The 15,000-nt window shown below is 35.9% G+C and overlaps 1 protein-coding gene across 2 annotated transcripts in view; it reads left to right on the top strand.

The window, feature by feature from the left end:
• Positions 1–15,000, top strand: part of LOC113801236 (uncharacterized) — a 50,107-nt gene that overhangs the window by 23,365 nt on the left and 11,742 nt on the right. For both annotated transcript variants that reach the window (XM_070133958.1, XM_070133957.1), the window contains exons 2-6: positions 8,144–8,251; positions 8,719–8,868; positions 12,048–12,142; positions 13,342–13,494; positions 14,340–14,457. In XM_070133958.1, coding sequence (XP_069990059.1) covers positions 8,170–8,251; positions 8,719–8,868; positions 12,048–12,142; positions 13,342–13,494; positions 14,340–14,457 — 598 coding nt within the window. In that variant the 5' untranslated portion in view covers positions 8,144–8,169. The remainder of the gene's footprint in view (positions 1–8,143; positions 8,252–8,718; positions 8,869–12,047; positions 12,143–13,341; positions 13,495–14,339; positions 14,458–15,000) is intronic.

The following is a 15,000-nucleotide window of genomic DNA, read 5'->3' as shown; positions in this document are numbered from 1 at the left end:
TTTCCTCCTCCCCTTGCCCTCCTCTCCTCCTCCCCTTGCCCTCCTCTCCTCCCCCTCCTCCTCTCTCCTCCCCCTCCTCCTCCCTCTTCTCTCATCCTCATCCTCCTCCCCATCCCGCCTCTCCTCTTCCCCCCCTTCTCTCTCTCCTCCTCCTCCCCTTGCTCTCCTCTCTCTCTCTCCTCCTCCTCCTCTTCCTCCTTCCCTTGCCCTCCTCTCCTCCTCTCCTTGCCCTCCTCTCCTCCTCCTCCCCTTGCCCTCCTCTCTCTCCTCCTCCCCTTGCCCTCCTCTCTCTCCTCCTCCCCTTGCCCTCCTCTCTTCCTCCTCCTCCCCTTGCCCTCCTCTCCTCCTCCTCCTCCCCTTGCCCTCCTCTCCTCCTCCTCCTCCCCTTGCCCTCCTCTCCTCCCCTTGCCCTCCTCTCCTCCTCCCCTTGGCCTCCTCCTCCTCCTCCCCTTGCCCTCCTCTCCTCCTCTTCCTTCTCCCCTTGCCCTCCTCTTCCTCCTCCCCTTGCCCTCCTCTCCTCCTCCCCTTGCCCTCCTCTCCTCCTCCTCCTCCACTTGCCCTCCTCCTCCCCTTGCCCTCCTCTCCTCCTCCCCTTGCCCTCCTCCTCTACCCCTTACCCTCCTCTCCTCCTCCCCTTGCCCTCCTCTCCTCCTCCTCCCCTTGCCCTCCTCTCCTCCTCCCTCCTCCTTCCCTTGCCGTCCTCTCCTCCTCTTCCTCCTCCCCTTGCCTTCCTCTCTCTCCTCCTCCCCTTGCCCTCCTCTCCTCCCCTTGCCCTCCTCTCTCTCCTCTCCTCCTCCCTTGCCCTCCTCTCTCTCCTCCTTCCCTTGCCCTCCTCTCTCTCCTCCTTCCCTTGCCCTCCTCTCTCTCCTCCTTCCCTTGCCCTCCTCTCTCTCCTCCTCCTCCTTCCTTGCCCTCCTCTCTCTCCTCCTCCCCTTGCCCTCCTCTCTCTCTCTCCTCCCCTTGCCCTCCTCTCTCTCTCTCCTACCCCCCTTGCCCTCCTCCTCCTCCTCCCCCTCTTCCCCTTGCCCTCCTCTCCTCCTCCCCTGGTCCACCTCTCTCCTCTCCTCCTCCTCCTTCTTTCCCTTTGCCCTCCTTTCTCTCCTCCTCCTCCCCTTGCCCTCCTCTCTCTCCTCCTCCTCTTCCCTTCTCCTCCACCTCATTCACGCAGATGCATTTCATTTCAATCATTTTCTCTTTCACCGGAATATTTTTCTTTTTCTTTCACCATTCGCGTGGCAGAGGAATGTAGATTTTATGCCGTCATGCAGGACAGTCCAGATTCCCTTGGCAGCGCACGCAAATTCGCGCTCATAATCCCGGCTCAGGGGATCCATACTCCCACGCATACATGCTGTGTGTGTGTGTGCGTGCGTGCGTGCTTGTTTGTATTGGGTTGGTCTGTCTATGTGTGCTTTTGTTGTTAGTCAGTTAGTTAGCTTGTTGGTTATTTTTGGTGTGTTTTGTGTGTGAATGTATGTGTTTGCGAACTTACCTGTGCAGCCATGTATATATATATATATATATATATATATATATATATATATATATATATATATATATATATATATATATATATATATATATATATATATATATATATATATATATATATATATATATGTATATATACACATATATATATATATACATATATATACATAGATGTAAATATATATGTAAATATATATATATATATATATATATATATATATATATATATATATATATATATATATATATATATATATATATACATATATATATATATATATATATATATATATATATATATATATATACATATATACACACACACACATATATAAATATATTTATATATATATATATATATATATATATATATATATATATATATATATATATATATATATATATATACACACACATATATATAAATATATTTAAATATATATATATATATATATATATATATATATATATAAATAAATAAATATATATATATATATATATATATATATATATATATATATATATATATATATATATATATATACCATATATATATATATATATATATATATATATATATATATATATATATATACCATATATATATATATATATATATATATATATATATATATATATATATATATATATATATACATATATACACGAAAAAAAATATATAGACATCCGTATGTATGTGCATTCGTCGGTGCATATCCGCCCGCGCCTAAGTAAAGTTTCAAAAGCGAAATAACCTGTTCTTTATCCATGGACGCGACAGATAAAAACGTTTTCTTTCGGATGATATAGAATCGAGCAAAATCGCGGAGGGACTTTACTGAATCGCACATTTTATTCCTCTCAAGATTTAGAGAAATAGAAATACGATTGTACCCTTTCCGCCTCCTCCCTTCCCTCCGTCCTCGCTGCTTTTAACATTTTCTTTCCTTTCCTCTTTTTGCCTCTTCCTCTTTCATTTCCACCGTTCGTCATGGTGTTCTTTTCATCACTGTGTTCTGGATTCGTATTAGGTTATTTTTGTTTCCTTGTTCTTTCCTTCTCTCTATTTTTCTTTCTTTCATGTTTCCTTCTCCCTTTTATCTAATTTTCCTGCCTCCTCCTTTTTTATTATTATTTTTAAACCACTTCTCCTTTTCCTCATCGTTGCATTTCTTTCTATCTCTTTTCTCCTCTTCTCCTTCTCTCTATTTCTTGTCTGTCTCCTCTTTCTACTTCTATTTAGTTTTCTTTTAGCTTTTTCCTATCTTTCTCTTCCTTGGTCTGTGATTTTGTTTCTTTCTTCACTTTATTTTATTTTTTTTTCTCTCATCCCTCACCTCTTCTTCTTCGTACCCTCCTCCTTCTCATCTTCAGTCTTTTTTTTTCTCTCTCTCTTCATGTTTTCCTTCTCTGTTTATCCATTTTAGTTTCTTTTTTTACCTGTTCCTCTTCTTCTCCTCTTTTTCCTTATTCCAGTTCTTTTTGCTTCACTTTTCATCTTGTTCCTGTTCTCTTTGCTTCACTTTTCATCTTATTCCACTTCTTCTTCTCTTCATCTTAGCATTCCATCCTTCTCATTTTACCAGTTATTATATCTCTCTTTTTTCACCTCTTTCCCCTCTTCTACGCCCCCCCCCAGTCCTTGTACCCTTCTCCATTTCTCTTTCCATCCCCCTTCACTTCTTCCCCTCTTCCTCTTCCTCTTCCTCCTCCCGGTCGAACTCTTTTCCAAAACCATAATACTTTTCAAGAGACATAAGCTCTCGCAATGCAGCTACTTTTCTCGGTGTGTATTTAACTATTTATTTTTTTCGTGTGACTTATTTTTTCGTGTTTTTTTCTGTTCTTTTTTGTTTAAGATTATTTATAGGAGAAAAAATTATAAGTATATTTTTTGGTTTGGTTATTATTGGATCTTTTTTTGTTCGAATGTGTAAATGTCCCAAGAATTGTTTGCAGATTCGTGGGAAAAATGCGATATGATTCTGGAAGTCTACGGTACTACCTTGCCAGGTTTTATAATGCATGCAATGAAATCTTTTGAATAGTTTTGGGAATAATTAAGATTATGGAATGTATACACCATTAAGAGCCAGTTTAGTGACCGTGTGTATTGTATTTACCAACAGCGATATATAAGGTAGCTAGTGTAATGAACAGGGCAATGAATAATATAAGTAAACATTTGTACACTGTAACTCAGAGTAGCATGTGATGGACATTTTTCAGGCCAGCAAGTAATAGCCACAAATAATGAAATGATTATTATTATTTTCTTATCATTTTCTTAGAACCTCTCCAGGGACAGATAAACAACAAGACTCGACACACCATCCCGAAAATAGAGGATGAAGTGACATTCCAAACTTATGACGAAGATATAAACCCACATAACGGAGACCATAAGCGCCCGGGAACACCAACCAGCCGTGAATGTTCTGATATGAATACAAAAAAAGCACAAACTTCCTAAAAGAAAGGAGTATTTAAACAGCGCGGAGTACTTCATTTACATCTCGGAGTCTTGGAGAGGATCCTTGAACAATACGCTGATGGGACTCTACTTGCGTTATAGAATTTAAAGTGTTAAAATCGATGAGAGGAGAAAAGTCCGACTTAAAAAGGTACTCCGTTGACAGGTGCGCACGTTTGCCCAGGGAACGATTTTCACGCTAAACCTTTTTGAAAGAGCCGTATATTATTAATTTAATGCGATTCGGACGGCTGTATAACGCTCTTGGGTGTAGGTATCCTTCAGTATAACAACGCTGACTACCTGGACATTGCTGTGATTTAGAGGAGGTGACATGGAACTGAATCCGTGCCTTCGAAATTTTCTTAGCGATCTGATTAGCTAATGATCAAATCTTTGAGCTTTAGAACCGGAACGGTTTGCAATGGCCCATAATTATGAGGATGGGATAATGATAAAAAAAATGGCAATAGGCAATGGTAATGGAGATATATGACTAGTTGCTGCTGTGGCAACACCCTCAGCATTGTTACCAGTAGTTAAGGGAAATAAGAAACACTGTAGTGAAATGCTGATTATGACTAGAATGATAATAGCAATTAAAATGATTGTTATTATTGTTTCCGTTTTCTTCTTGTCATTATCATCGTCCCTATTATTACAATAATCATTATTAGTGTTGTTAACATTATTATCATTGTTGTTTGTTATCATCATTAAATTTTGTCATTATTACTATTATTGATAATATTATTTTTAATATTATTATTATGATCATTATTACTATTATTCTTGCTATTACCATTACTTGTACTACTACTATTAGTAGTATTATGATCACCATCATTTACCATTATCATAATTATTTTTATTATCATTATTTTTTTTTATTAACATATTTTCTTTATTAGTACTATTTTCATTTTTCTATTATCATTATTATTGTTATCAACATCGTTAATATTATAATTGTCATTTTTATAATCATTATTATCATTATAGTTACTATCATTTCTATTGTTTTCGTTATTGTTATTATTATTTTATTGTATTGTCTAATCGTCCAACTGTCAACAGCCAGGGATGGCTTAAAACACTCCATGAGTAAAATAATTCATTCATATGCAGATAGATGCAGATGCCGTTTCAGTTTTAGTTTTATTCAACCTACAAACAATGATATGAACAATTAGATGGTATCAGATCAATTAATTCCACATCAATAAGAGCACAAGTGATTAAATAATTGAGAATTCAAACCTTACATATTTTTTTTCAGTAATGATGATCATTACATTGTATTCAGAGAGTAAATTTGCAAAACAAATCCAGTTATACAATTCTTTTAAATAAATGACCAAGCTATTTATGTAATATAACGGCACTTTGCCCCTCAATGATAATGGTTTCAATTAAATGCTGCAAATATCACTCAAATTCTCTTTTCTGTCAGTCAACAGGCTGTATAAAATGAACGCAACACAATTGCTAGTAAAATATGTACTTTCTTGCCTCATAATACACCCAGTTAAATTCTAGGCATTAGCATTTAAACTTCATCAATATATCCCCAATTTAAACTAAATCACGGATTCAGACTTCACGATTTTGTCAGTAGTACACTCAGTCATAAAATATATCCAGATAATATTCCTACCTGTTATGCACGAAACAAAATCCAGCGAATTCTAAAACTTCCTTCGCCGAGGGGGCCATTTACGCCCCGTCATTCCAAAACATAAACAATGCGTCCACGTGACAAAAGAAAGTCACAATGCGCAACGCTTTCCATAGTAACTAAACAATGTATTTTATCAGAACTTAGTTCTATGATTCTTCTATTACAATGTCATAACAATATCACCAAAAATGTATATTTCATATGTTTACAGTTTTATGTAATATAACAATGGAAATTCCAACGTTATTTTTAATGATACATATATGATTCACTATTATTTCCAAAATAATACAATTATTGTTATAGTTATTTTCATCATCATTATTATTATTATTATGATTGTTATCATTGGTATTATCATCATTATTATTATTGATATATTATTATTAATATTGTTATTATTATTATTATTATTATTGTTTTAATGATTATCATTAATGTTATCATTATTATCCTCATCATCCATATCATTCTCACCACCATCATCATTAGGATAATTACTATCATTGTTATTATTGTTATTATTGTTGTTATTATTATCCTTATGAATATTATTAGAATAATTATCATTGTTGATGCTACTGCCGTTTATGATTACTGTTATTGGTATTATTGTTGCTGATATTATTATTATTATTATTATTATTATTATTATTATTATTATTATTATCATTATTATTACTGTTGTCGTTATTGTTGTTATTATCATTAGCATCATCTTCATTATTATTACTGTTATTATATTTTTTCATTAATATTGTTATTGATATGATTCTTGTAGCTGTTATTATTGTCATTCTTGTTGTTAATACTTTCATTATCATCATCATCATCATCATTGATACTAAGTTATCATTATTATAATCATTATGAATATTATCCATATACTTATTTTCATTATCATTTGATTTTATTAATACCAGCACTAATTATAACAACTGATGTTATAAAGATATCAGAATTAATTATGTTACACTAAAAAGTTTGATAGCAATGATAAGAATAAACATGAAAAGACTGAACACTTACTTCCCAATTTTGGAAAAAAAAAGGCATTCTGTCTGGCTAGGAAAAAGTCTTTTGAGATGCTTGAGTTGAAATGTCATTTGTTCGCGCCAAATTAGATTGTGTTTGGACGGAGAAATAAGTGGATGTTTGCTGTTGTTGTTTTCATTATTGTTATCATCTAGAGCTGAAATTGTCATTAGTATCACCATCATCATTATTTTTTTCAGAATTGGCATTATTGTTCTAATTATATATTTTTTTTGTGTTGTTAAGTGTCATTGTTAATCGTTGTTGTAGGTTAGCTAGAATGTATAATTGCAATAAATCTGATTTTCGTGCTGTCAGCTGTTGTTGTCCTGTTGACTGATGCTGTCAGACCGTCGTTCGTTGCAGTAAAATTCATCATATAACGAAATATAATTCTGGTGGCGAGGATAAAAAACGTACGATAACAAAAACAACAAAAAATGACAGCGACAACAGCAGAGAAAGTGACGCTGGCTGCAGTAAGCCGAAAGTACGATAATTACCAAAAGAAAAGTCTCATATCTTGGAACATATTTACCTGAGGGGAAAGTCTCCTCTTTACGTGAAGGAGGAGGTTTCAAGGGGAAAGCGCCGGGGTTCGAGAGTGAGGTTGGAGAGAGAGAAGGGAGAAAGAGAGAGAAAAGATTTTTTTTCCTCACGAGAGTATTTGACATGTCCTGTGTTGCTGACTTTTGAGCTCTTTTATTTTACTTCTTTTTGGCTTCTTTTCATCGTCCTAAAATAAATTGGATGTGGGAAGGAATGACATGCCATAGAATATTTGACTGCCGAGTTAATTCTACCAAATGAAAGAAAATGATAAGGAAAGACAGAGTATAAATCAAAATAAATGGTTAAAGTTTTCCGACCGACCGAAACAGAGAGAAAAAAGGTTGATTTCTGCACCTGTCACTCCGGAAGAAAAAAAACGTTCTCCCAAAATAGAATATTGATTTCAACGCCATGTCAACCTCAACTACATCAAAATAGCAGGAAATAGAAAGACGGAAAAAACAGTCAATGTTTTTCATTTGTTATTAGATGTCTATCCCGGCCGGACGCAATCTGGGAATGGCGGTATATTTTTCCGGATGACGTCACATCAAAGGAAACTCTGAGTGACCGCGAGTATAATTTCTTTCTGGTTTTGAATGCAAACGATTATGTTCCAATAAGTGATGGAATATGTGAACGATTGAAATGTTGCATTGTAAATGTGTTTGACGTATCTTTGTCCAACCATTTTCTCAGCTAAAAAACGAACCAAAATAACCAAAATAACAAGAGTAATGGTAAAATAAACAATAATAACTATAATGATAATAAGACTAACGACACAATGACAAAAATATCACTCAAGCGATGCCCAAAATATGAGAGAATTACAGTAATGCTCTCAACAGTAAAGACAGAAATAATAACAATGACACCAGCACTAACAGCAACGACCTTTGACCCCGCAGGCGCGCCATCTACAGAGCGGGGAAAGATGGCTGCCGCCGTTGGGCTGGTTGTTCACATCGCGACCTGGATCTCTGTCCTCGCCCACTCCTGCTTCCCCTACCAGATCTGTAAGTGGCTTCGCTCTGGCTTAGGGGCGAAGGGAATGTAGTTTGTTGTGATATTCTGATTTTGTTGTGTTTATAGATATGAGTTGGGTGTGTTTGGGGCATATTATGTGATATATGGTGGTATACTGTAAATATATATATATATATATATATATATATATATATATATATATATATATATATATATATATATATATATATATATATATATACTGCATGTGGTGATACGCATACATGTAGACTGAGTCACTCGTACACAGAAGCATATGTTCGCGTACACACACACACACACACACACACACACACACACACACACACACACACACACACACACACACAATCACCCCCCCACACACACACACACACACAAGCCACAACCAACTCCCCTCCCCCCCTACAAACAAACAAAGCTCAAGAAAAACAAACAGACAAACAAACAACCCTCTGCAACCACCCCTCTGTTGCAGTCACCGTGGACTCCTTCGACGTGTGCAACAACACCATCTACCTGGACAGCGTGGCCAAACCGGCGGCCATATTGAGGTTAACGGCGAAGGATTACTACGATTTTTCGCCTTTGTTCTGCGAGATCACGTTCAACGCGCCGAGACACAGTTGTAAGTGGTGGTGGTGGTGGTGTTGCGGTGATTAAAGGGTGTTGTGGTGGTGCTGGTGGTGTTGCGGTGATAAAAGGGTGATGTAAGTGGTATGGCGGTGGTGTTGCGGTGATAAAAGGGTGTTGTGGTGGTGCTGGTGGTGGTGGTGATAAAAGGGTATGGTGGTGTTGCGGCGATAAAAGGGTGTTGTGTGTGTGTGTGTGTTGAGGGTGTTGGTCTTTGGTGGCGATTGGTTGGAAGTGTGTATGCAGTTCTGATGGTGGTTGGTGGAAGTGCGATGGGTTGGTGATGACTAGTGTAAATGTGTATATTGAGGATGATTGGTGTAAGTGTGGATAGTGTATAGTAATGATTGTTGTAAGTGTGAGTGGTATTTTGAGGATGATTCGTGTAAGTGTTAATGGTGTTTTGATAACTGGTGTAAGTGTGAATAGTGTTTAATAATTGGTATAAGTGTGAACGGTACTTTGATGATGATATGTGTAAGAGTGAAGTCTTTGTTAATGATTGTTGAAAGTGTGAATGGTATTTTGAGGATAATTCGTATAAGTGTAAATGGTGCTTTGATGACTGGTGTAAGTGTGAATAGTGGTTAGTGTAGGCCTAAGTGTGAAAGGTGTTTTGTTTATTGGTGTAAGTGTGAGTAGTGGTTAGTGTAGGCCTAAGTGTGAAAGGTGTTTTGTTTACTGATGTAAGTGTGAGTAGTGGTTAGTGTAGGCCTAAGTGTGAAAGGTGTTTTGTTTACTGGTGTAAGTGTGAATAGTGGTTAGTGTAGGCCTAAGTGTGAAAGGTGTTTTGTTTATTGGTGTAAGTGTGAATTGTGGTTAGTGTAGGCTTGAGTGTGAAAGGTGTTTTGTTTGCTGGTGTAAATGTGAATAGTGGTTAGTGTAGGCCTAAGTGTGAAAGGTGTTTTGTTTACTGGTGTAAGTGGTTAGTGTAGGCCTAAGTGTGAAAGGTGTTTTGTTTACTGGTGTAAGTGTGAATAGTGGTTAGTGTAGGCCTAAGTGTGAAAGGTGTTTTGTTTACTGGTGTAAGTGTGGATAGTGGTTAGTGTAGGCCTAAGTGTGAAAGGTGTTTTGTTTACTGGTGTAAGTGTGGATAGTGGTTAGTGTAGGCCTAAGTGTGAAAGGTGTTTTGTTTACTGGTGTAAGTGTGAATAGTGGTTAGTGTAGGCCTAAGTGTGAAAGGTGTTTTGTTTACTGGTGCACGTGTGAATAGTGGTTAGTGTAGGCCTAAGTGTGAATGGCATAGTGTGGACGATGACTGGTTGCAGTGCGAGGAGAGTTGTTTGATGATAATTGGTTGTGAGTGTTAATGGTGTTGTGATGATAATTGGTGTAAGTGGAAATCATGTTGTGTTGATAATGATTTTTTGTGTTGAATGTTAATGATGCTGTGTTAATGAGGTTTTGATGATGATTGGCTGTTGGTGTGAATGACGTTTTGACAGTGATAAGGGTAATCGTAAAAATAATAATGATAATGATAATAAAAGTAGCAATGATAGTATTAACAATAATAGTACCAATAATTATAAAAACAATGATAATGTTGATGGTGATCATAAGAGAGATAATGATAGTAACAATGACAATTTTGCTAAAAAAGATTATAATAATGATATTGCTAGTAACAATGATAATAATGGTAAAGGCAATGGCAATAATATAATGATAATTATAATCATAATAAGGATGATAATGATAATAATAAAACTAACAGTTATAATAACTAATCATTGTGATGACAATGATAATGTCAATGATAACATTAATGATGATAATGATAATGATAAAAATGATGATATTGATAATGATAATTACGCCACCAACAAGAACAGTGATAGTAATGATAATGACTGTTAATTATCAGCATCATTATCATTACTATTATTATTGCTATCATTATTATTATTTTTATCATTATTTTTATCATTATCAATTTGATAATAATAGTGATAATGTTAATGACAATTCTAATGATAGAAATGATAATGATGATAATAATGCTGCGGCTGCTGACGATTATGATGCTAATCATAGTAATAAGAACAATAATGATGATGATGGCCATAATAATAATAATAGTAGTGATAATGATAATAGTGATACTACTACTACGATTACTAACATTGATAATTATATTATTGATAATGATAACAATGATGATAATAACGATGATACTGATATTAATGATAGTAATAGTAAAAAAGGCAGTGATAATAACATCAAATATATTTGAAATAATGATAATAATAACATTGATAATAATGGTGATAATGATAATAGCAACGGTGATAGTAATGATAGTAGTAATTGTAGTAATAATAATAATGACATCATATGTTCAGTAAAGAGGCAATGTTGTGAGAATGACTTGTTTGTAAAGTAAACAGATAATTGAATGAGATAGATGCGACTGGACTTTATAAACTGATTAAAAGGTAATTACAAAATTAATCAATATGGATGCCAATAAAACCGGAAAATTAAGATTCAATAGATTATAAATGAAGTGGTGAAAATATATTTAGGCGAAAACAATAAGATGCAAATGAACAGTGAATTGTAGTATATATATATATATATATATATATATATATATATATATATATATATATATATATGTGTGTGTGTGTGTGTGTGTGTGTGTATGTATATGTATATTCGGAATAAAGGTTTACGGATAACTTTGTTCTGTTGTAGACACTGTTGAATATGAATACCTGTTAACCAAATATATGTCTTCATTAATAATTGCTGTTGTTTGAAAGGCAGTTTGTGTGTAATATGTATAAATGGCTTTAGAGTTTTGATTATTTGATGACATATTTTTTTTTATTCTCTCACTCTCACTATCGCTGCCTTTGTGCTTTCGCTTTTATTAATCCTGTTTCTCTGTTTTTTGCTTTTTCTTATTGTCCGTTTCTCTTTCTCTCTCTCTATCCCTCCCTCCCTCTCTAACTATATTAATCTCTCTCTCCTCTCTCCCTATCCCTCCCTCCCTCTCTCCCTCCATTCGTCTCTCTCTCTCTCTTTCTCTCCCCCCCCCTCTCTCCCTCCATTCCTCTTTCTTTCTCTCCTTTCTCCCTCCATTCCTCTCTCTCTTCATCGCCTCCTCTTCCTCCTCCCCCTTCACCTCCCCCCTTTCTCGCATTCCTCCCCCCCTCCTCACCCCAGGGACCGGCCTCGTGGGGGTTCTGGAGGAGGTTGACCTGAGGAGGTACGAGTACAGCCATCGCGCCGGCCAGAGCGAGTGCGTCGACTCCATCAAGGTTCGTGGGTCGAGGCGCCGTCTTGGTGTCCCTAAGGCGGATGATCCCAGTCTGTTTTTTTTTTTTTTTTCGGTATTCTTATCTTCCAGCGATCCCATTTAGGATATTTGTGGGTTATATGCCCAAATGATAACCTAATGAATAAAACCAATTATATATGATGAAAATGATAAAGATACTGATAAATAATTTAAAAAATGATATGTAACTCACTTTTTATTGGAATCTTGCGGAACCCCATTGCCTTATTCTTGGTACTCCCATTTCACTTCTCTCTAAAGCTTTACGGCATCTTGGTACTCCCTCTTCCCTCTTCTCCACCCCTCTACCCCACAAAAAAGGAAAATATTGAAAGAAAGAAAGAAAAGAAACATCTTGGTACTCTCTCTTCCCTCTTCCCCACGCCTCTACCTCACCAAAAAAGAAGGAAAGAAATAAATAAAGAAAAACATCTTGATACTCCCTTTTCCCTCTTCTCCACCCTTCCACCCCACCAAAAAAGAAAGAAATAAAGAAAAAGAAAAAAAGAAAAAAAACAGTGAACTCCCCTCAGCTCATTAAATTCAGGAAAATGTCACAATTTCCCCCGCCACTTACAAAGGGATTGCAGTCTGGCAAAGGCTAATTTCATGCAAAATGCAAAAATGACCGATGGCTGAATCTCTACATGTCGTCATTAGCGCTTTAATGATTAATATAGATTAAGGCAATTATGCCATGTAATGAAACATAATTATTCACCGGGATAATTCAGGAGAGGGACGGAGATAGAGAGGACCAGAGAGAAAAGTAGAGCAGGATGTGTGTGTGTGTGTGTGTGTGTATATATATATATATATATATATATATATATATATATATATATATATATACATACAAGTATATCTATACACATATATGTATATCTATATATAAATGTGTGTGTGTATGTTTGTTTACATATATATATATATATATATATATATATATATATATATATATATATATATATATATATACACACACATATATATATATATATATATATATATATATATATATATATATATATATATATATATATATATATATATATATATATATATATATATATATATATATATATGCAAATTAAAAGTCACACCCACACAAATAACGAAGACTCGACGACCCCACCCCCACCCTCCGCCCGCTCACGCCCCCTTCTGCGCCTCCTTCAGGTGATCTACGACACGTCCCTGCCGCAAGACACGCAGTGCGGCTCGTGGTCAGTGTCTCCGAGCGAGCGCCTGTCCCACGTGGGCTACCGCAAGGCGCTTATGGGCTACTGCCCACACCCCAGGGTCTCCACCTCAGGACTGCCGCAGTGTGTGGTGGGTAGAGCTAAGGATTGTGCATATCTGTCTACTTACCTCTCTGTCTATTTGTCTACCTTTCCGTTTGTCTATCTTTCTTTCTCTCTGTCTGTCTGTTTGTCTACCTTTCTGTTTGTCTATCTTTCTTTCTCTCTGTCTGTCTGTTTGTCTACCTTTCTGTTTGTCTACCTTTCTGTTTGTCTATCTTTCTGTTTGTCTATCTTTCTTTCTCTCTGTCTGTCTGTTTGTCTACCATTTTGTTTGTCTATCTTTCTTTCTCTCTGTCTGTCTGTTTGTCTATCTTTCTTTCTCTCTGTCTGTCTGTTTATCTACCTTTCTGTTTGTCTATCTTTCTTTCTCTCTGTCTGTCTGTTTGTCTACCTTTCTGTCTATCTTCCTGTTTGTCTACTTTTATATCGCCATCTTTCTGATTGCCTACCTTTCTATCTATCTCTATCTTTGTCTACCTTTCTATCTTTCTCTTTGTATGTCTTTCTATCTATCTTTCTGTTTGTCTACCTTTCTGTCTGTCCATTTTTCTGTTTGTCTGCCTTTCTATCTGTCTTTCTGTTAGTCTACCTTTCTATGTCTATCTATCTTTTTGTCTACCTATCTGTCTATTCTTGTAAAACCTTTTCATCTATCTAGGAATATGTCTGTCTGTCTTTTTATCGACCTGTCTATTTGTATATCTTTTTTGTCTACCTGTTTATCTGTCTATCTATCTATCTGTATATAGATAGTTATATTTATATATAGACATAAATATTCATCACGACCATACTAAAAGATAACAAATATCTAAATAAGAACTGAAAAAAACTCCCCCTAATGACCACCCCTCCCCCTCCCCCCTCTCGCAGGTGTCCGACCTGAAGGTGCAGGTGTCCGTGGGGCTGAAGGACAACGCCGCCTGGAGGAACAAGACGTGGGGTCCTCACAGGGGCTTCACCTTCGTCGTCACGGCCTATAAGTATTCGTGTAAGGAAGGATTTTTTGTGATTTTTTAGTTTTGTTTTTGTTTTATTCTTTTTTGCTATATATATGTATCTTATATATATAGCAATATATATAAATATATATTTTTTCATTTTTTTTCTTTCTTTTTTTGAATGTGGGTTTTGAATTGTTTTAGTGTGGGCGGATTATTTGTTATTTATAAACGCTATGAAGGGAATAAGGAAAAGAATGGGATGTTTCCAGATAAACCTAAACTCTTTCTTATATTGTTTTTCTTGTGATACATATATTTTTAAAGAGATGTCTGTCACAATCACAATAACAAATCCAAAATTCACGATTGTTTTTTTTCGAGTATTCATATCCTCTTAGACATGCAGTTACCGTCTCCCCCCAAAAAGTCAGCATATTTTAAACTCTCTTATTTTAGTTCTTTTTCTATTTGCTGATTTTTTCCTCCGTCAGTATTCATCCCGGCATGTCTCCTTGTTTAAGATAGTCAATTGTTATTCTTATGTTTATTTTCATATCAAACATTAGCGTTTCTTTCACCGATTTGCTGCT

This window comes from Penaeus vannamei, chromosome 19 (genome assembly GCF_042767895.1).
Source record: "Penaeus vannamei isolate JL-2024 chromosome 19, ASM4276789v1, whole genome shotgun sequence".
Lineage (NCBI taxonomy): Eukaryota > Metazoa > Arthropoda > Malacostraca > Decapoda > Penaeidae > Penaeus > Penaeus vannamei.
The sequence above is the reverse complement of the archived record's forward strand: the minus strand, read 5'-3'. Positions and strand labels throughout refer to the sequence as shown.